Here is a 22317-nt window from a genome sequence, read left to right as displayed (position 1 = left end):
TTTTTCTTTTTTTTTTTTTTGGAGAGGATTTTGCTATAGGCTGCGTGTGCTCCCCAGACAGACAGAGAGAGACAAAGAGACAGAAAGCAGGAAATCACCCACCAGGGGGGATGGTCACACTGCAATCCCTTCTCCATTCTCCTCTCGGGATCTTGGGCATGCATGCACACGCGCCCGGCATGAGTTTAACCCACCGGGTCCAGGACTCGAACCGCGGTCAACTACATGAGAGTCCAGCAACATAGCCATTACGCTATGGTCCCCCTACAATTTTCTTTTAAAGAATTATTTAATTTATTTGTTCATCCATTTACTTATTTATTTTATTTGCTAAAGGGCACATATATTTACAAGAGAGAAAGAGAGGGGGAGAGAGAGGGAAAGTGAGAAAGCAAGACACTAGGTCTGGGACTCGAACTGTGGTGGGCCATGTGGGAATCCAGCGTCTTAACTACCATGCCACCTACTGGTCCCTCTTCCTATAATTTTTAATTCGGTCCTCCCGGCAATATATTTTTAGTGGGAGTCAAGATTCTTAGGCCCACTTACAGGTAAGGAACCTGAGTCTTGGGGAGAAGACATCTCGCCCCAGTTAGATAGTTGGTGGGCAGATGAGGTGGATTGGAACCCAGGTCAGTTTGTCTCTAGAACTCACCAAAGCCCATGTCCTTGCCTGAGTGCCTTTGGAAGGGCTGGTGTCCTCCTGCCCCATCCCAGAAGGCTGCTGGCTTTTTCTCATCCTGGCCCAACTGCAGAAACATCTGGGTGACTTACCTGGAATACCTAGGGGCCCTGCCTTCTGCCTGGAGATTTTCAAGCTGATACTTGATTGGTCTTTCCAGAGTGTCCCCTGTGACCACGAAACGTCTGTAGATTTCCACCCAAACTGTTAAAGCACAGTCCAGGCTCTTGAGCTCGGCCTTCTAGTCTTTTCAGGACCCTGTTAGCCACCTCCCTCCATGGCCACACCTCCTTTCTCTTCCCTCCACCCCAGTGCTGTGCCCTTGCATATGTATATGCTGTCCTGCTGTTCCTTTGCCCAGAGAAACTTTACCTTCTTGGAAGCCCTTTGACTACTTCCAAGACCTGCCAGCTCAAAGTCTTCTCCCTGAGGAGGTTGTCAATGACCCGCCAAGTAAGTTGCAGACCCTCACTTTCCCTGGCTCCCACCTTCCAGGGCTTCTCACCCAGGCTCCCTAGACCCTTTGACATTTTAAGCCAAGGTCTGGGCATTTATGTGCAAGGGCTCTTTTCTGGCCATACGTCTGTAGTTGTCATCAGATCTTCAAAGGGCTATCAGACCAGAAGAGATGCATGATGAGAGATATAGGCTCTGAAGTTAGGTAGTCCTGGATTTGCAGCCTGGCTACCACTTACCAGCTCTGTGACCCTGAACCCTGATCTCATTTCTCTCCTCCGAAAATTGCAGTTCTCCTTCATAGAACTGTTATGAGGATTAAATCAGAGAAGATAGGTGTGTAATATAAAGCCTGGTATAGATTAAGTGTTTAATAAACCGGTCTAAAATCAGCCAGGTCGGTCCATTGACCTGGGACATGTGTTTGGACTGGAACCCATGAATCAATATATATTTGACTAGGGACCAGCAGTTAGCATGATGGCTATGTTGCTGGACTCCCACGTAGTTGACCATGGTGCAAGTCCCGGACCCAGTGGCTTAAACTCACACTGGGTGCTCGTGCATGTGTGCCCAAGATCCCAAGAGGAGAATGGAGGGGAAGGGATTGCGGCGTGGCCATCCCCCTGGGGGGGGGGTGATTTCTCACTTTCTGTCTCTCTGTCTCTCTCTGTCTTTCTAGTGAGCTCACGTGCCCTATAGCCAAAACTTACCCCCAAAAAACCCAATATATATATCAATATATCTATCTATATCTATATCTATATATATATATTTGCCTGATACTGGGTTGTTGGAAAAGTCATGATGCATTTTTGCATAGAAAAACACATCATGACTTTTCCAACAACCCATTAGGTAGAAAGTGCAAAATAAAGAACCTCTTAGCCCATAAGAACCTATGCTTGTCCAAGACAGCATTTGTCCCAGCACTGGAGCCTAGTAGGATTCAAGTCCCCATATTCCCAGTTTAGTTTAAAGAACACTGTGTTCTAGAAGTCTCAGGCCTGGGATTTGACCCAGCACTTCTACCATGCTTCATGCCATGGGGGGATCCCTCCCCTCTCCAAACCTCTCCCTCCTCTCTTGAGGGTGCTCAAGAGCCCTGGGTTCTGTGGCCGGTGACGGACATCTCAAACCTGTGTTTGTCCTGTTTTGCAGGTGGCAGCCCTGGTCCTGATGCTTGACTGGATGGAGGCCAGCCGACTACTGTTCCCAGAAGGTGGACAAGCAGAGCTTGGTCCCTGGTGGGGGAAGAGGCCACAGACCAGGCCCTCAGTGAAATAAGCCAGCTCCCACAGGCCCGCGGGGCTGAGCACAGGCAGGACATGGACTGCAGCAGCTGCTGACCCTCAGGATTCTCTCCCAGTTACTATTTTCAAAGTTCTTTGGGAAGTCTCTAGGTGAAGAACAAGATGTAGGAAAATGAGACCAACTCCTGGGGGCCCTGAGCCTCAAAACCCCTTTGTTGGCCCTGAGAAGAGCTTGAGAGAGCTGGTAAGGTCGTTCCTCCCTACTCTTGGCCTTCGCCAGTCACCGAACCTGCCCTTCCCCTCTGGTCTTGGCAGTCGCCTTTGCAGAGGGCCTAAGACTGAGGACCCCCAGGGACTCCAGCCCTAAGGCAAGCTTGGGAAGCCAGGCCCCCTCCATCCCCAGCCTGAGCCCTGGCCGAGCTCCAGCGAGCCAGTTCGGAATGATCCCGCTATGGCCAAGCTCTGGTTCAGATTCCAGCGGTACTTCCGCCGGAAGCCCGTGCGCTTCTTTACCTTCCTAGCTCTCTACCTGACAGCCGGGAGCCTCGTCTTCCTTCACTCTGGCTTTGTAGGCCAGCCCGCTGTCTCCCAGAACCAGGCTAACCCTGCTCTCGGGGGCCCAGTCGAGGGCGCTGAGCTGCCCTTCTTGGGAGACTTGCATCTGGGCAGAGGCTTCCGGGACACGGGAGACGCCTCGAGCATCGCCCGCAGGTACGGAACCTGGTTCAAAGGCAAAGACGGGAACGAGAGAGCCAAGTTGGGTGACTACGGTGGAGCCTGGAGCAGAGCCCTCAAAGGGAGGGTGGTCCGAGAGAAGGAGGAGGAGCGAGGTAAGAGCAGTAAACGTCTGGAATGAAGGGGACTGATGAGAAGGGAGGGGAGCAGTTACAATATAACAGCTGTCAGTGTTCAGCACTTAATAGGGACCAGCTGTCATACAGTTATAGCAATAGGTACAGAATAGGTTTCATTATCATCCCATCGAAGACTGGAAAATTGAAGCTCAGAGAGGTTAAGTAGCTTGCCCAAGGTCACACAGCTTCCCAGTATGCAAGTCTGGATTTGAGTCTCCTGTTTGTCAAAGTTTAAAGACTGACCTTCCCCTGCAGCCTTTTTCAGTCCTTATTAAATACACGTAGAAATAAAAACAGCCAGCATTTATTGAGTACCAGGTACTCTTCTTCTATTTTGGGGGGTAGGGGGGAGAGATTTTTGCTATAAGGTGCATGCACTCACTGGAGAGACAGAGACAAAGAGAGAGAAAGTGAGAAGTCACCCCCCTCAAGGGTGATGGCCATGCCACAATCCATTTTCCTCTCGAGATTTTGGGCACACACACACACACACACACACACAAACCTGGTGTGTTTGGTATAAGTTTCAAGCCTCTAGGGTAGGGACTTGAACCGTGGTAGGCTAGGTGGGAGTCCAGCTCCTTAACCACTATGCCACCTACTGGCCCCACCAGGTACTCTTCTAAACACTTTATGTATATTGAATAATTACAACTCAGTGTAATAGATGCTTTTATTCCCATGTTATAAACTATTTCTTGCATGAGAGAAACAGAGAGGTTAGTAACCCTGATGGGGTCTTCATACTGTGATCCACTCCTGGCCTCAGCCAGCCTGGATCAGGGGTGCCTCTGTCAGAGTGCTCAGGGAGACCCCAGGATTGAACCAGGATCCTCCCATGTAGCTTCAGCATCGCAGAGTACTGTGTTCCACCGTGCCACTGCTGCCACCCACTTCCCCTTTTCAAGGCAGAGTCTCACCATGTTGAGATTTCCTATGGTGGTGTCCCAGCCAGGACTATAGGTGAGTGCCTTCACGCTCAGCTCTTTTTTTTTTTTTTAATAGGATCTCTGCCTGTGGCCCAGGATGGCCTCAAGCTCATGATCCTCTTGCCTTGGCCTCCCAGATTGCTGGGGTTGCAAGTACTTACCACTGCGCCCGGCTGTTAGGTCAGACAGGAATTGCACCTGGGCCTCCATATGGGTCCGACCTGCAGAGGATAGCATCCTTTTTTTTTTTTTTTCAAGTGTTTGCCTTAGGACATGTTTGCTCACCAGAGAGACAGAGACAGTGAGAGAGGAGGTGAAAACTCACCCCTGAGTGGGGGATGACCATGCCACAATCCCTTCTTCATTCTCCTCCTGGGATTTTGGGCATGCACACATACACACCTGGCATGGTTTTCACGCCACTGGGTCTGGGACTTGAACCGTGGTCAGCCATATGGGAGTCCAGTGATGTAACCACTATGCTATCTGCCTGCCCTGCACAGCATCTTGACAGCACACAGCACCCTGGCTGGGCCTATTATTCCTATGTTAGTGATGCAGTGATAGGCACCAAGAGCCCGAGATTCCACAGCTGCTGAGAGACAAAGCTCCTGCTTCTCCACACTGCTTCTAGGCCCACCGTGCAGAGTGATTTGGCAATGGTTCTCAGGGGACATCATGGCCCTGGACATATTTTTCATTGCATTTTCTCAGCCTTTTCTTTGTGAGCACGTTACATTATTTGATTTTCATTACATTCCATGAGCTTCAGCAAGGCCCTGTGATCCTGTGCCCAGTTAACAGATGTGGAAACTGATGCTTGAAGAAGTAAAGATACTTGCTCAGGTCACACAGCTGGTCAGTGGCCACACTGGAGTTTAAATTAGATCCATCTGGCCTGAATGTTTGGAGAGAGACAGAGTCTACTGGCATCTGCTCATCGGGCCAGCATGCTGGGGAGGAGTCGCCACCCCTGCAATTCATGCGATTAACATGAATGGACATTTTGGGAATCCAGGCCAGATGGTTTGGGAGAATAAACTGCCAATCGGGGCAGAGGGAAACTTCGCCAGCCCCTGCTGCATGTCATACATACATCCTTCCACTGTGATTCAGCTCACAGAAGCCCCTTTTCTCATCATAAAGGGAATGGGAATAGTAGAAGTGAACTCATCCTGGGGAGCTTAAGTCCCTGGCCCAGTTCCACTCTACACCTGGCTCAGGAACCATCCACGAGGTTCTACCTTTCCAGCCTCAGGAATTTCTTAGAATTCTGTCTCTTTAAGAACCCAGTGTTCATAGGGAGGTGAAGGAGAGGGTGGGAGGCAGCAGATCATATTAAGGACTTAGATTTATAGTCCAGTTTCACCCCAACCCACCATGTGGGCTCATCTTCTTACACCTCAGTTTTGAATTTGCTACAATAAAGATAACAATCCCTCCTTTCCAGGCTGTTCCCAAGAGTTCAGTGAGACACCAGTCATGGAAGTACCTAGCATGATGCCTGGTGCAGGGGAGTTCTCTGGTGTGTTCAGGAAGTGCTTGTGCATCTACCTGGGGGAAGGGAGCGTGTGCTCAGGAAGTGCTCATGCATCACCTTGGGGAAGGGAGTCCATCTTGTAGGCTTAGGTGAGGTGTAAGTTGCTACACAGATAGAGAAACTGTGATGTGGCTTCTCTGTGTTCTCTACCCATCAAGCTCTATCTCGCCCCAGCTCCTCCAGACTCCACCTAGTCCCTTGAGAGTCCCAAAGCCTTTACAAGCCTGCACCCTGTGCTCCCTGTCATGCTTAGAACAAACTCCAGACTGCTTGTCATGCCCACCTCTCCGATCACATCTAACCTTCTCCATCTTCCTCACCACACTCTGCCCGGTTGTCCTTGTTGTTCATTGAACACCCTAAGCCGGTTCCCACCTCTGAATCTTTGTATATGCCATACCTTCTCTCTGAGATTCTTTTCCTTTAGATCTTCTCTTTCTTGAAGGCTTCAGTCAAACCTTGCCTTCTCAGAGTGTCCTAACTCAAAGTGGCCCCACTTCCTACCCAGTCACGACCACATTCCTCAGCTTTAATTTCACCTGTTTTCTTCTCATGATCTGAAAGCATCTTGTTTCTGTGTTTGCGTCTTGGTTAATAGCCTGTCTTCTCCAATAGACTGTCAGCTCCAAGAGGGCAGGACTGTTGCCTGTTCATCTCTGTTCCTTCAGCACCTGGGACAGCACCCGGAACAATGCGGGTGCTTGCTACCTATATGTTGAACAGATGAGTGACTGGATGAATGAATAAATGGTACTCTGCGTGGAGTACCTCCCCAGAGTTAGCTTGACTCTTCCTCCAAGTCTCACATTACTCACATCCAGGAAAGTGTCCATTACCTGCTTCCAGGATTGATCAAAGGCTCCTCCACTATGCTTCCTGTCATAGACTTTTTATAGAGTTATTGCTTTGGTTGTCCAGGTCCCCTGCTAGACTATGAATTCTGTGTGGCATAGTTGATACACACAACAGCATGAACACCCTCCATTTGTTGTTGAAACACTGCTGCCACAACCGCTCCTAATAGTTATTATCATTTCTTGAGCACCTACTTCATGCCAGCCTCCTTTCCATTTGCTTTTCATATGTTATCTGAATGAAATGATGTATGGAAGATGTTTATCACATCTTCTGGCTCATAATAATAGGTTATTTAATAGTGTCTGTTAGTAGTAATAGCTAGCAGCTATTATGCGCTAGACCATGTTGTAAGTGTTTCATTATCATACTTAATTATCACAACTCAGCAAGTTAGAAATTATTGTTATCCCATATCAAAAATGGTAAAACTGAGATTCAGAAAGAAATCAGTTACTCTGGAATATATAGGTAACTAGTTAGTGGAGTAACCGAGGTTTAAAATCCCAAAGCTTGTGAGCCTTCTTCTATGCCATGCTAAGAGCCACTCACCCCAAGCCCACCAACCTTATCTGTTTTAAAAGTGCAAAGAGAGAAGGAAGAGAAAATAAGAACATAGCCCTGAGCCCAGAGCTCAGCAGACAGCATTTAGAATCAGGCGGTGTTATTAAGAAAACACAAATCCAGACTGTCCTTGATTAACTTATTCCGAGTTCAGCGAAGAAAGACAACATATTAGATTAACGCTAATAAAAGTGAGACGCTTCTCAGACCTGACGCTCAACGTGTTGGGTTCTCTCCAAAGCTGGTGAGGGCTCTGTCAGATGCAGTGATGCGGGACCGACACTGTAGAGGATTCACAACCCATCTTGGGTCGATGGAGGGGCGGGGAAGAAGATGCACCCAGGATGCGCAGGAGTTGGGCAGGGCATCTGAATTCCTGGGTGCAAGTAGCACCTATAATGTGCCAGTTGCCTCACTAGGTTCCTCATCGCACACAGCCTTGTGAGAGCATGTGCTCTGAGTAGCCAAATCAGGGTTCAAATCCCAGTTCTGCAGCTTACTGGATATGCAGTCATGGGCAGGTCACTTCACCTCCTTGAGACTCACATTCTTCTTGGGACTAAAAAGTACTTAACAGATGGCTGTTGTGATGATTACATAAGATAAAGTGAGTGTGTGTGAAGTGCCAGGCACTTTTCTGAGCAGTTTGTATCTCTTGCATCACATAATCTTCACAGTGATCCAATGAGGTGGCCACTGTTTAATTCCATCTTATAGGAAGGACAATCAGAGAAGTTAAATAACTAACCCAAGGTTAACCAGCTAGGGGAGAGAGTAAACAGGATTTGAACCCTGGTGGTATGAGTCTTATGAATGAACCTTCACCACCACATCACCTCACTTCTTAGTGCACAGAAAACCCTTAGCACAGTCTAGCATGCAGTAGGCCTTTAATTGTTACAAATACGGTCATTTTGCAGGAGAAAACAAAAGTGTGTAGAGGTGATGTAACTTGGCTAAGGTCGTTTAGCCAGTCTAGGGCAGAGACAGGAGCCAAACCCAGTTTGATTTCAAAGCCTGTGTGGTTCCTATTTCCCTTGAATGACAGAGAGGTGTGGCTGGACATGAAGGAGGACATAGGGAGATTCAGTCTGCAGTTTTGGAAGAAGAAACAGGGACACCCACTCCTCAACTCCTCCAGCTGAAGATGTAATGGTTGCAGGTTACTGAGGGTCTGCTCTGTGCCAGGGATGGTGTGTCATACCCTCCTTTTGGCTTCACCCGGTAGGAATCATCGAGCCACAGTTCACTGATGAAGAAACAGGCTCAGAGAGGCTAAATTACATGCCCAATGTCATACTGCGGCTAAGAGGCAGAGCAGACCCTAACCCAACTCAGTCTGAGTCTGAGCTCTCTTTTATTATTATTTTGTAGATAGGAATTTTCTGTGTTACAGTCCTCCTGCCTCAGCCTCCCCAAGTTGCTGGGATTACAGGTGCACCCCACTGCACCCAGCCTTTATGTTAGACTGGGACTTGAACCCAGGGCTCTCCTATGTCTTCAGTCTGTAGAGCTGTGTCTTATAGGTGCATGTCACCGTGGGCTCTACAAACTCTTCTTCTTAACCACTGAACTGTACTATCTTTCTTAAAATGTACACCTCCCAACTCCATTTGTTCCTCAATTCATGTATTCATCCATTCGTGCCATATTTATCACTTGTCTTCTATGTGCCAGCCCTGTGCCAGGAAGTAAAGGACACGGAGTGATTTAAGCACCGTTTTTCCCTCTAGAGGAGAAATTTTACACCCCCTTAGGAGAAGACAGGCAGGTGAAAAGAGAAATTATATTTTCAAAACGTAACTTTACCCCCTGTTATCAGAGCCACTTAACTTGATTGTAGAAAAATTCAAATACATAAAAAAGAGAGAAATAAAAATTAATGATGGCCCAGAATCCCACCTTTCAGTAACAGCCCACAGTTAACATTGTTAACTGCCTTTCGCTTTTCTATGTTCATTTCCAAGGCATAGTATTAGATGCATAGATTGACGTCCTTCTTTTTTCTTAGTGCTTTTCCATTTTATTAAAAATTGTTCTATAGGACCAGCAGTTGGCATAATGGCTATGTCGCTGAACTCCCATGTAGCTGACCATGGTTCTAGTCCCACACCCAGTGGCTTAAACTCATACTTGGCGTGCGTGTGTGCCCAAGATTCCGAGAGGAGAATGGAGGAGAAGGGATTGCGGCATGGCCATCCCCCCTGGGGGGTGATTTCTTGCTTTCTGTCTCTCTGTCTCTCTCTGTCTTTCTGGCAAGCGCATGCGCCCTATAGCAAAAACCTCTCAAAAAAAATTGTTCTATAGAGCTGGCAGGTGGTGCAGTGGTTGGGGTGCTGGACTCCCACATGGCCAACCACTGTTCAAGTCCTGGACCTGGTGACTTGCTTTCTCATTTTCCCTTTCTCTCTGTCTCTAGTAAAATTAAAAATAATAATAATAACAAATTAAATATTAAAAAAATTGTTCTGTAATGAGTTGAAATCATTTCTGATTTAAAAAAATAATGAATAGTACTTATGAAATTAGTAAGGTGTTATGATGGGGTAAGCCTTTGGCACCCCACGGGAGGAACCCCATTCAGTCATGGGGGTGTGTGTACCTCTACTGGCTTCTTGGTGGAGCTGAGTCTGTGGAATCTGTAGACCTTGACCAGAGTGAATGGTGTGTTCCTTCTGCCCTGGGAAGCCTAGGTCTGAGCAGGAAATTCCATCCCCTGCACAAAGAAACCCAGACAGCTCTGGGTCATCTTGAGGGAATACCTTGTAGGGCATCAGGGAATCCAGCAGGAAAATAACCATTTCCTGAGTCTCTATTCTGTGCCAGGCCACACAGTAGGCTCCATGTGTAGATGAATTTTACCTATGCCAATCTGAGCAATTCCTTTGTCTTAGTGACCCAGAGCTGCTGTACAAAGTACCACAAACTGAGGGCTTAAAACAATTGGTGTCTAGTCTCTCAAAGTTCTAGAAGCCAGAATTCCAAATTCAGGGGTTAGCAGGGTCCCGAACTCTCGAAGGCTCTAAGGGAGAGTCTTCCAACATCTGGTGTTGCTGGCAGTCCTTAGCATGCCTTGGCTTATAGCTGCATCATGCCTACCTCTGTTTCCATTTCATATGCTGTCCTCCTCACCTCTCTGTGTCTTTGTATGGCCTCCTCCTCCTCCTCCTCCTCCTCCTTCTTCTTCTTTTCTTCTTCTTTTTCTTTTTTAGAGAGAGATTTTTGCTATATGTCGCATGTACTCACTGGAGACACAGAGAAAGAGAGGCAAAAAGTGAGAAATTACCCTCCCCAAGAGGGATAGCCATGCCACAATCCCTTCACCTTCATTCTCCTCTCAGTATTTTGGACACACATGCACATGCATTGGGTGTGATTTTCACACTGCCAGATCCAGTACTCGAATCATGATTGACCATGTGGGAGTCCAGGGCCATAACCACTATGCCACCAGCTCATCCCATATGGCTATCTTCTTATATGGACATCAGTCATGTTGGATTGGGGCCCACCCTACTCCTGTTTGGCCTCATAGCTTAATTACATCTGCCTTGACCCTTTTCTAAATAAGGCCACGTTCAGAGCTACCGGGGGATAGGACTTAGGCTTAGCTTGTTTTATTTTGTTGGGGGTGGAGGGTCACATCGTGATGAATTTAACACCCCCAGTAGAATTTTTGTTACTACTTTCCAGGAAGAAGAACCTTGAAGGGCTTGAGTAATATTCAGAGGCCATCACAGTATAGTACTTAGGATTTGAACTCAGATCGGATGGGTTCTAGTATAGCATGAGGCCTCTGCTTTGTGAAGCTATTCACAAACAATAAATAAGAGGCATACAAATTAGTTCTTGTGTAACCACCCTCTTAACAAATTGTCTTTATCAGAGAGAGCAAAATTTCATGAAAAGATTAATGAGAGGAAAAGGAGAACACTCCACCAGGAAGGTGCTTTTCAGATGCTGATTTCTGTGCCTAAGATAAATAGTCCAGCCGGGCAACTTTACCATTTCAGCATCTTTGGATAGTTGCAGAGATGAGCTGGTAGATCACATGAATTCAGCCATTAATCCACCCCCGCGTGGCCTGTGATTCTGTCCCTGTTTTACATACCTGAACTCCTCCTGGCTCCGAGATATTCTGCTACCACAGCAGGATTTGAAGCCCTACCTATATGCAACATATAGCAAAAACGTCTCTCTAAAAAAGATAAAGAATAAGAAGAAAAGAAGAAGGCCATACAAAGACACAGAGAGGTGAGGAGGACAGCATATGAAATGGAAACAGAGGTAGGCATGGGAAAAGGGCTGAAAAGGATTGTGGGGGATTACCCATAATCCCCAGATGAACTCAGAGAGACAATAAAACTCCAGGGACAGGGATGAAGGGTGTGTTGGTTACAGCCTGCATTGGGCATCATTGAGGAAGGGGTCACCAGATCTTGTCCAGGACAAGGAAGAAACCAACTCAATATTCATATCCTGACCCCTGGAGCTCAGCCCATTAATCAGGCATGACAGATAACACGCCCATTCTCCACAGCATTCATGAAGGACCGTGTATCTTTTTCTCCCTCCTTGACATAAAGAAACACAGGATCATCTGTTCATCCGGCAACTGTTTGAGCACCTGTTGTGTGGGGCACCTCAGCCTGATGCCTGATCTGGGAATAAGGGGTGGCAGAACATGTGAATGCCCAGGATTTGGGCAAGATAGACTTATGGTCCAATGCCAGCTCTTCTCCCTCTCCCATCCTCCTCCTGGGTGGGTCTCTTGGCAGGAGATGGGGATTCCTCCTCCTAAGCCTAGACTCAGCATGGTTCATGAGAAGCAGCAGGTTTGAACAGACATCCTGGCTTGCGGCTAGTCCAAGCCCCTCATGGCTGGTCAAGTTGTTTAGCTTGAGTGTTGGCATATTTGGTCAATGCCCTTCTTGAGTGATGGGACAAAAGCCCAACTTGAAGCAGCTTAAGCTAGAGAAGAAAGTGCATTACATCATGCCATCAGACTTCAAACCCTGTTGGCCTGGGTTTTAGAAATAAATGATTTGTGGTCTTCTCACTCTCGCCCTCATCTCTGCTCCTCTCTGCCTTAGCCTGTTGGTTCTCTCACACAGACACATGCTAGGGATTGTGGCGGCTAACACAGGCAACACCTGCTAACAGAACACCACATTCATAACCCAAGAGAGGCAGATTTATTTCTCTAGATTTAATCTATGCGAATTCTCCACATGGGCACAGTGGCATGTGCTGCTAAGACACTGTGTGCAGTGGACCACGTGGGAGGCCTAGGTTCAATTTCTAGTCAACCTAACAACCAGGCACAGTGGTGTGTGCCTGTAGGCCCAGATACTTGGGAGGCTGAGGCAGGAGGACTGGGACAGAGTAAAACTTTGTCTGAAAACAACACACAAGAAGTCAACAATGGGTCCTGTGTTCGTCTTTGAAGCAGTCACTGGCAGGTGGGTTAATGCAATCAGCCCTGCCAAGGTCAGTGTATCCACCGTGGTCAGGGCAGATAAGGTCTGCTAGTAGAAAAGAGGGGGTACTTTGGTGGTACAGACAGTACCCACTATAGCCTAGCCCTTCACCACACAGGGCGCGTGCTTATATGCACGCACACACACTCACTCATGCTCTCATTAAGTTGATTATGAAGATCCTGTCCAACATGACGCCCTGCCCCATGTGTAGCCAGATGCTCCTCACCTGCTGTGAGACCACCAAGGTCACGTTACATCCATCTCCAAGCCTAGCACATCTGGGGCGTGAGCATCCCTCCGCTTCCAATGTTAGAACAGCCCTTCATGGTCAGGAAGCCTGCAGGCCTGAAGGAAGTGAGACCTCCCCATGTGCAAAATGGGCAGAGGACAGACCTGGGTGTAAACGTGAAGCGAGACACTTTCACGCTGAAGGAACGTGGGAGGCAGATCACAAAGCTTCCGATTCCATTTAGAAAAGAGAGAAAGCAGAATTAACATGAGTAGTTACCAATCAGAGCACCTACTGTATCCAAGAATAAGATTTACTTCTAAGGCAGAGAGATGGAAGAGTCACTGTGATCAGTTTCCTCAACTTTAAAATGGGTTCATAAGAAACTTGTGAAGATTGAATTTAAAAAAAAAAAAGAGAGAGAGAGACACAAGGGGCCAGCAGGTGGCATAGTGGCTAAGGCACTGTACTCCCACATGGCCAACTGATTCGAGTCTCAGACCTGGCAGCTTGAAAATCATTCTGGGTGTGTGTGCATGCATGCTCCAAATCCCAGGAGTGAAATGGAGGAGAAGGGATTGTGGTGCGGCCATTCTCCCTAGGGGGTGATTTCTCAATTTCCATCTCACCGTCTCTCTCTTCCCCTCTCCAGCATGTATCCTATGGCAAAAAACTAAAAAAAAAAGAGAGAGAGACATGATTCATAGCAAAGTAGACAGTACATAGTAGGTACTCAATGTGTGATAGTTCTCCCTCTCTCTCTCTCTCTCTCTCACACACACACACACACACACACACACACACACACATACACGCATGCACACAAATCTGGTTATAAAAACCTCACATTGTTAAAATAGACCACTCTTTTTTTCCCCTTCTTTCTTCCCCCTGTTCCTACCTCCTGTGTTCCTTTTCTTTCCTTCCCTCCTCCTGCCCATCCTCCAACACATCCTCAGAAATTCCTCTAATGCAGTGGTCCCCAACCTTTTAGGTACAAGGGACTGGTTTCCTGGAAGGCAATTCTTCCAAGGATTGGGGAGCAAAGGGGCATGGGTCATGACAGCACACAATCTGGATCCCTCATGTGCATAGTTCATTGTAGGCTTCACGCTCCTATGAGAACCTGAAGCCCCTCCTGATCTAATAGGAGGTAGAGCTCAAGAGGTAATGTGAGTGACGGGAAGTGACTGCAAACACAGGTGAAGCTTGGCTCGCTCATCCACCACTCACTTCCTGCTGTGCAGCCCAGTTCTAAACAGGCCATGGACCAGTACCAGCCTATAGCCCAGGGGTTGGGGACCTCTGCTCTAATGAACTATTGAACTAAAGTTAGTGTGAAGTCCTTGTCAACATGACCCACGAAGTGGTCTCTCCCAGCTTAGGTGTGAATAGCACCAACGTCCGAGGCAAGGAGTTGCGACTCCTTCTGCAATAGGGAGGGTCATGCATTGTCGAACAAACAGAAAGACAAAACGTGGGTGTCTCCAGAGCTGTCACTGTCTGACATGCTTGCTCCAGAGAGGCCATGTTGCTTTTAAAGAGGGACTGTTCTCAGTCAGGCAGATCATCTCTGTCTTAGGAAAGAAACCCAGGGTGATCAGGGTGACGGCACATCTCCGGCAGGACTGACAAATACTGCACTTAGCTGGGCAGCACCAGGGGCATAATTGCTCAGTAATGATTGGCTAGACTCTGCTCTCCACCATCAGTAAGGGGAGAAAGAAGCCCTCTGTTTAAATTAGACAGAAACCTAGCAAGGAAAGTAATCAAGTGGGACTCAATCTGTCCCTCAGTTATTCCTCAGGAGGGCCATTTAATTCTAAGGGCTGTCTGGATCCTTGGTCTAGTCTCCAAATGAAGGAGTGGAAGGAGCACTGCTTTGGGGGGGGGCGAGGGGGGGGCGGCATAGACCTGGATTTAAATATTTGTTCTGTTAGTAATTAGCTGCCTATGCCAGGCTACTTCACCTTTGTGAGGTTCTGTTCAGTCACCTAAGGAAAGGTTATGAGAATGCCAGTGTTCCCATTCACGTGGACATAGCAAAGATGCCCTCATTCAATAAACAAGCAGGGTGGAATGTGGGCTCAGGAGTCAGATCGTCTAGGTCCCATTCTGGCTCCACATACTCAAGCTGTGTTACCTTGAGCAAGTGCTTAACCTCCCTGGGCCTCAGTTTCCTCTTCTGCATAGAACAGGAATAATACGGGACCAGTAACTGGTGTAGTGGTTAGTGTGCTGGACTCCCACATGGGTCACTGCAGTTTGCATCTCAGACCGTACGGCTTGAGGATCACACCAGGCATACGTGCATGCGTGCCCAAGATCTTAGGAGGAGAATAGCGAAAAAAGCATTGCAGCATGGCCATCCCCCCAGGGGATAATTTCTCTCTTTCCCACTCACTGTCTCTCTGGCAAGTACACACACCCAACGGCCAAAAAAAGAATAGGAATAATATTCTCATAGGAGCATTGTAAGGATTCAATGAGATGACATGTATAAAGCACCAAAGTATATATCCAGATAGTAATAATAATCATTTTAAGAACATATGGGAAGGGAACCAGCAGTTAGCGTAATGGCTATGTCGCTGGACTCCCACGTAGTCGACCGCGGTTCACGTCCTGGACCCGGTGGCTTAAAACTCACGCCGGGCGCGTGTGCGTGCGTGCCCAAGATCCCGAGAGGAGAATGGAGGAGAAGGGATTGCGGCGTGACCATCCCCCCTGGGGGGTGATTTCTCGCTTTCTGTCTCTATGTCTCTGTCTGGCGAGCGCACGCGCCCTACAGTGAAAATCTCTCCAAAAAAAAAAAAAACCATATGGGAAAAGACTTTATAATAAAAAACTAGAAATTGCTTTCTTTATATAAAAGAGTTACTGATAGGTCATGGGGAAAGTTGTGACATAGTTTTCTATGTTTTTCTATGACTTCTCAATGACCTGATATGTACCATAAAATACAGGAAAGTGCTTACTACTTTAAGAAAACTAGCTGTGTGGTTTATAATTGGATGGGTGTTAAATATAATTTAAACTTGCCTTTTGGATGGAAGAATTCCCCTTGGCTCACAACAAAGGCAAACTGTGAAGTACATTGTCCAGCACTGTGAAGGCTCAACTTTGATTCTATTCACCTTAATTTTGTGTCTGCTACATGCAAGACATTATGGTAGAAACATTCACAAAAATAATTCCACATTGGGACCAGCAGATGGCGGAATGGTTATGTTGCTGGACTCTCATGTAGTTGACCATGGTTTGAGCCCCAGGCCCGGTAGCTTAAAACTCATGCTGGGTACATGTACATTCATGCCCAAAGCCCTGAGAGGAGAATGGAGGAGAAGGAATTGTGGCATGGCCAACACCCTTGGGGGTGATTTCTCACTTTCTGTCTCTGTCTCTGCAGCAAGCACACACGCTCTATACCAAAAATCTCTCTCTCTCTCTCTCTCTATATATATATATATATAAAATCATTCCACATTAACCTTACTAGGTCAGTATTTTCATCTCTACTACAAAGAAAACTAGGCCTTTGAGAGCTACCTGGCCAAAACTCACTAGGTCCATGCTAGGAAGTAACCAAAGGGAACTGAAGGACCTAGACCTCGAGAGATCCAAATTCAATGTGCCTGCCAAGGAGACAAAGATTTAAGGCCGCTTGCAGAAGTCGGAACATGCTGTCAAATGTCAGGCTCTTTGGAACTGCCTTATTGTGGGAGAATGGGAACTGTGCTTGTGGCTTCAGGAATGGACTTGGCTGGGGTTCCTGGGTGCCCCATTGGCATCCAGGAGACCAGGAGACCCTAAGAGTTTGACTGTAGCCCCAGCCATGAAGGGTCTTCTCCTTCTCTCTTTGGCCTCCAGGTCCCACGACCCTACCCACTGGCCTCCACTGCCCTGATTAGGCCAGACCCTGCCAAGATTCATGACTTTGAGTCTCTCTCGTTTCTACCCAGAGGAAGGAATTGGTACCGAAAGGGCCATGAGGCCACACTGGTGAAGCTTCCTCCTGTGACCCTTTCAGCTTTGCCCCAGCCACATCTGACTTTTTCCTTTCCCCAAAGCCAAGTACATCGGCTGCTACCTGGATGACACCCAGAGTCGGGCCCTGCGAGGCGTGTCCTTTTTCGACTACAAAAAGATGACCATCTTCCGTTGCCAGGACAACTGTGCTGAACGGTAGGGCCCCAACATCCCAGACCCCTTTCTCCTCAGGTCTGTGGTATTTCCTGCCTTGCTGGGGGAGGGTGCATTAGAGTGTGAGCATGTGACCACAAGGGAAGAATGATACTCATGAATGAGCAAGGTTGCTCTGGAATTCGTCTATGGGAGTTTGTCATTGTACAAATGTGTGAGATTATGCCTGGGAGTGACCTTACGGGGTGCTGTGTAAGGGCCAGCTGTGAGCTTACTGCTGATGCACACTTATTTTTAAACAATAGTGGCTGTGTGTGCAGGAGTTGTGGATATTTGTGCAAGGGTCCAAAGTTATACTTGTGTATACACATGTCTGATTGCATTGTGTGTATGCAGTGTATGTTTGTATGTGCATCATGCCTGAATGTGCAACACCGTTGAGAGTGTAAGATTGTGAGAATTGCACACAACTTGGAAACACCCATTGGGTGTGAATATGCATGCAGGTTGGGGTCTGTAAGCCACATGAGGTGTGTGCATTGTCTGTGTGAAGGGTGAGGTGGAGGGATCCAGTGGTTTCTCAGCATAGAAATCCCTTGTTTTTCTCCCAGGGAGAAACATTCCCTTGTTCAGTGTTTTTCAGTCTGAGAAGAAGATGATGTTTTTGATTAGAACATGCACTAGGGGAAGGGTTGACTTTTTGAGAGTAGATGAGTCCCTAAGGACTGGAGATGCCATGGAGCTGAGCTGACCTCTTCCTCTATGTCTCAGGTCTCTTGAGCCCATAGTGGCTCCTGAAGAGACCTCTACTGCATTCACTTCCAGACTCCAGCCAGACAGCCAGATGGCTCTGACAGTCCCAAGCTCTACATGCCTGGTGGAAATGAGGAAGTGGTGGCCAACAAAGGACTCTTCCCCCTCTCCCTGATTAGGAAACTGTGCCCCTTATAATCAGTTGCTTGAGGACACCACCATTAAAGTCCTGAGCCCAGGACCCTCTCAACTTGGGAAGGTCTTGGAGGCCTTGATGGATAGATTCCATATATAGCCCCTGCCTCGAGGGACTTGCAGCCAAGAAGAGACAAACAAGGGAACAGAAAAGAACCACATAGTGAGATACAGGTTGAGGTGGAATAATGTAGACAGTCAGAAATGCAGAAGAGGTCCCTAGCCAGCCTGGAGTATCAAGAAGGACCTCTCAGAGGAGGCAATAGGCAAGATGAGCCATGGGTACTCTTGTAGTTCAGTTCAGCTCAGCAAAGACCTGTTGGCTGCCCACCTGTGCTGAACCTGATCCCAGGTGCTGGAGATGCAGAGACCAGTGAGCCCCAGCCTTGCTCTCAGGGAGACAGAGGCATGAGCAAGCGACCTTATTATGTGATTGGGCAGTACACCAGCAGCAATTTACACTTAGTAATCTCTTGTTCTGTGCCAAACACTGTTCCACATACTTTGAAAATATTAGCTCTTTAACATCGTAAGAACTGTCCGAGGCAGGAACGTTATGAATCACATTATACAGATGGTATGGAGAGGTCAAGCATCCCTCTAGGGTGTTGCACAAGGTGCAGGGGACTTGCAAACATGGGAAGAATAAAGGGCTCTACGTGGAGGTCTCAGGAAGAGTTACAAAGGTGAGGCCTTGAGCAGGATTTTGAAGGATGAATACAAGTTTTCTAGGTAGTCACAATAGGGCATAAATCACAGCATCCTCAAAGGCCAGGACTCCTGCAACATCCTGGAACACTTAGGGTGCTCAGGTAGGCAATGTGAGGGTGCACAGAGAATACAATGGGAGTATCAGGGAAACTGTAGAGCTGACTGAAGCCCAGTGACACAGGGTCTTGAATGCTAACCAAAGCATCTGGATCTGACCTTGAGGGCAATGGGAAGTCACTGGAAGGTGTTATTACTGACTGGAGTAGTCTACATTCACCTGTATATCAAGCATCTATTTTAGGCCAGGCATTGTCCCAAGATGTGGAGGTGAATAAGACCCCACAGAATCATTGCCTTTATATATTTTAGAGAAGCAGACAGGAAATTTATAAGATAAAGAAGATCCCTTCAAATGTGATAAGAGCTGTAAGAAAATAAAATGGGATGGTGGGATAGTGCTTGGTATGAGAGATAGCACCAGTTTGGGGGCGGGGGGGAAGCAGCAGATTCTCTAGGAAGATGATTTTGAACTCAGACCTAGAAGGTCAAAAGGAACCTGCCACAAGAATGGCAGTTAGTCCCCCAGGCAGAAGGAGTGGCAAGGATTTAGAAAGGCCATGGGTCAGGAATGAGCTGGACATGTGGAAGGGCCAGGAAACTCATGAATGCAGCTGAATTGGCTGGGGAAAAGATGGTGAATGTCTCAGTCCATTTGGGTTGCTATAACAATACCTTAGAAAGGGTCCATTGTCAACAACATAAATTTATTTCTTGCAGTTCTGGAGGTTGGGAAGTCCAAGATCAAGGTGCCAGCAGATTGAGTGTCTGGCTCAGTCTCTGCTTTAAAGGTGGTGCCTTATTGCTGCATTCTCACATATCAGGAAGGACAAATGCACTGCCTCAAGGCTCTTTTACACTAGCACTAATCTCATTTATGAGGGTGAAGAGTTCATGACCTAATTGCCTCCCAAAGATCCCACCTCTTAATACCATCACCTGAGGGTGAGGTATGAACATATGGATTGTTGAGAGGGTCACAAACATTTAGACCATAGCAGTGGGAAATGAGGATCAGGGAGGGGGATCAGGTTACTTAAGGGAGGGGCTCTTGAAAGCATGTGTCAAAATCCCAGGAGTCTTTTGATACAGATTTCTGGGCCCCACCCCCATTTTCTGATTTAGCAGGTTTGGAGAGGGGGTCCCTGGAATTTGCATTTTTAACAAGTTCCCAGGCGATACTGATGCTATTTGTCCAATTGGATCATCTTTGGTTTTCACACCTAGCGCCATGATCTGTTTTAATTTTTGAAAGGGCTTTCTGGCAAAGGTAACAGCAGGGAGACTGGGGTCAGTTGTTGGTGATGGATGGCCCCAAGGATCTCAAGACTACCTTCATTTCCCATCCTATGCTAGTTATCTATTGCCATGTAACAAATTATCCCAAACTAGCATTTTCAACAAACATTTATTATCTCATATGGTTTCTGAGTATCAGGAATTAGGAATTTGGGAGTGGGATTAGTCAGGCAATTCTACGTTAGTGTATTTCACAAGGCTGCCGTCAGCATATGAGCAGAGACTGGTGCTAACTGAAGGTTTGACATGGGCTGGTAAACCCTGTTTCAAGATGAGTCATTCAAATGGCTGTTGGTTGGGGGCCTCAGGTCCTTACCACATGGACGTGTCCATGATGCTGCTTGAGTGTCCTCACAATATGGCGGCTGGCTTCCTTTAGAGTGAGCCATACATAGGAGAGAGTGAGGAGGAAGCATTGCATGATGTAGCCATCAAAGTCACATTCTCTCTTCCACCACATTCTAGTCATTAGAACTAAATCACAAAGTCTGGTCTGTACTCAAGAGGAGAATTAAGCTCCACCACTTAAAGAAAGAAATATCCATAAATTTATGAGCATATTTTGAAACCACCACACCTCTCAACCTGTGGGACCTCCTGGAATATTTGTTCTTTCTCTAGCCTAGCAGTGTTTGAACTTTCTTTTGTGGGTCTCTCTGCATCCAAATTCTCCTCCACCTCAGACTTAGTTCTTTCTGTCTCTGGTGAATGGCTATCTCTTCCTCTGGAATTGATAACACCTCATGGGCCCTTTATTGGGAGATAATTGCTTCTATATGTGGTTCCAATTATGGCAGAGGGACCCTAAGGGCATCTGGAAAGTAGGGCTTGGGAGAAATACAGGGACTGAGACAGATAGGTGGGAAGAGGTTGGTCTAGCCCTAGGAATTTGCTGAGTGTCAGGTTCCTAGATGCTCACTCTGTGCAAGCAACTCCTACCTCATCTTCCCAGGTGAGCGTGTGAGTTTTTCAGTGCCAAAGTCTGGTAGGTCTATTTCCAGCCCTTACCGTACAATCCAGAGTGAGGTGAGTCCTGACAGTTCCCACGGTTGTGATCAGGATTTAGCAAACTGCTCTCTCAAGAGCCTCATGGTTCTTGAGAGTGTCTCAAAAGCCACCATGGACAAAGGAGCTGAGCAAGGATGTCCTGCGCCCCTCCCTCTGTACCCCTCCCCCAACCATCCTGGAGCCAGAGCAAGCCATGCCCTTTTCATCTGTTTACAGAGTATCCACTGAGAGTCCTTTTTAGGAAAAGATTATGTTGCTCTGAAAAGTCAAAAACCTTGCAGTGCCTGGAATTTTCTATCTTAGGGGAAGGAATTTTTTTACTTGGCTGAGCATGTGACCTCAGTTTTGCCAGGATATGAGAGTCTCTGATACCGCCCCTCTCCCCAGTTCCTCTCAAGAGACATGGGGGCATCATTCCTGGGTGATTTTTTCCAGAATAAAAGGATTGGACTCAAGAGATGGAATGTCTCTTGGATGGAATGTCCAGACAGGGAGGAGTAAGAGAGGGGTGGACTCAGGGTGTGTGAGACAAGTGAACCACATGGTGGAGTGTGTACAGGTGAGCATGAATGTGGACATGGCGCCTCTGTGTGGCAGGTGTATACCAGGAAGAGATAAAGGCAGTCGGGTGGTCCCTGGGGTGCTCCTGTCATCCCCTGGGGTCTCCCTGTCCCCCAGGGCCTCTGTCAAATTCCTTCTTGGCTTTCCTACCCACCCCCCACTCCCTACCAAGTCTTTCTAACTCCTTGTCTTCCCTGACTTCTCTTGGAGTCTCATCCATAACCCAGATCTCCCTACCTCTTGGAGCACGTCTGTCCCCAGGTCTCCTTGAGTCATCCTGTCTCTCAAGGTCTTCTCTGTTCCCATCAAGGTCTCCCATGTCCCCCTTCCAGGATCTTCCTGTTCACCATGCCTTGGGTCTCTTCATTTCCTTGGTGTCTCCCTGTCTTCTGAAGGCCCTCATCTATTAGGTCTCCACATTGGGTGGATCTACTTTCTCCTGGAATCTCCTGTTGCCCCCTTCACCCATCATTACCTCCCCACTTCCCCTGGGATCTCATGGTTCCCAGAGCCCTCCTGTCCCCTGGGTCTCCACATTAAGCTTCAGGGTCTCGAAGGTGGCAGCTGCCCCCCTGACAGCAGCTTCCCCCAGGGGTTACCTGTACGCTGGGCTGGAGTTCGGCGCCGAGTGCTACTGCGGCCACAAGATCCAGGCGACCAACGTGAGCGAGGCAGAGTGCGACATGGAGTGCAAGGGCGAGCGGGGCAGCGTGTGCGGCGGCGCCAACCGCCTCTCCGTCTACCG

General features: G+C 47.7%; 1 protein-coding gene across 1 annotated transcript in view; it reads left to right on the top strand.

Annotated features, from left to right (window-relative positions):
* WSCD2 (WSC domain sialate O sulfotransferase 2) overlaps positions 1 to 22317 on the top strand; it is a 130962-nt gene that overhangs the window by 65153 nt on the left and 43492 nt on the right. Inside the window, exons 2-4 of the mRNA XM_006151511.2 lie at positions 2300 to 3221; positions 16916 to 17030; positions 22165 to 22299. Of these exons, the coding sequence (XP_006151573.1) occupies positions 2843 to 3221; positions 16916 to 17030; positions 22165 to 22299 (629 nt within the window). The 5' untranslated portion in view covers positions 2300 to 2842. The remainder of the gene's footprint in view (positions 1 to 2299; positions 3222 to 16915; positions 17031 to 22164; positions 22300 to 22317) is intronic.

The sequence above is a fragment of the Tupaia chinensis genome, unplaced genomic scaffold, assembly GCF_000334495.1.
Source record: "Tupaia chinensis unplaced genomic scaffold, TupChi_1.0 Scaffold000320_1, whole genome shotgun sequence".
NCBI lineage: Eukaryota > Metazoa > Chordata > Mammalia > Scandentia > Tupaiidae > Tupaia > Tupaia belangeri.
The sequence above is the reverse complement of the archived record's forward strand: the minus strand, read 5'-3'. Positions and strand labels throughout refer to the sequence as shown.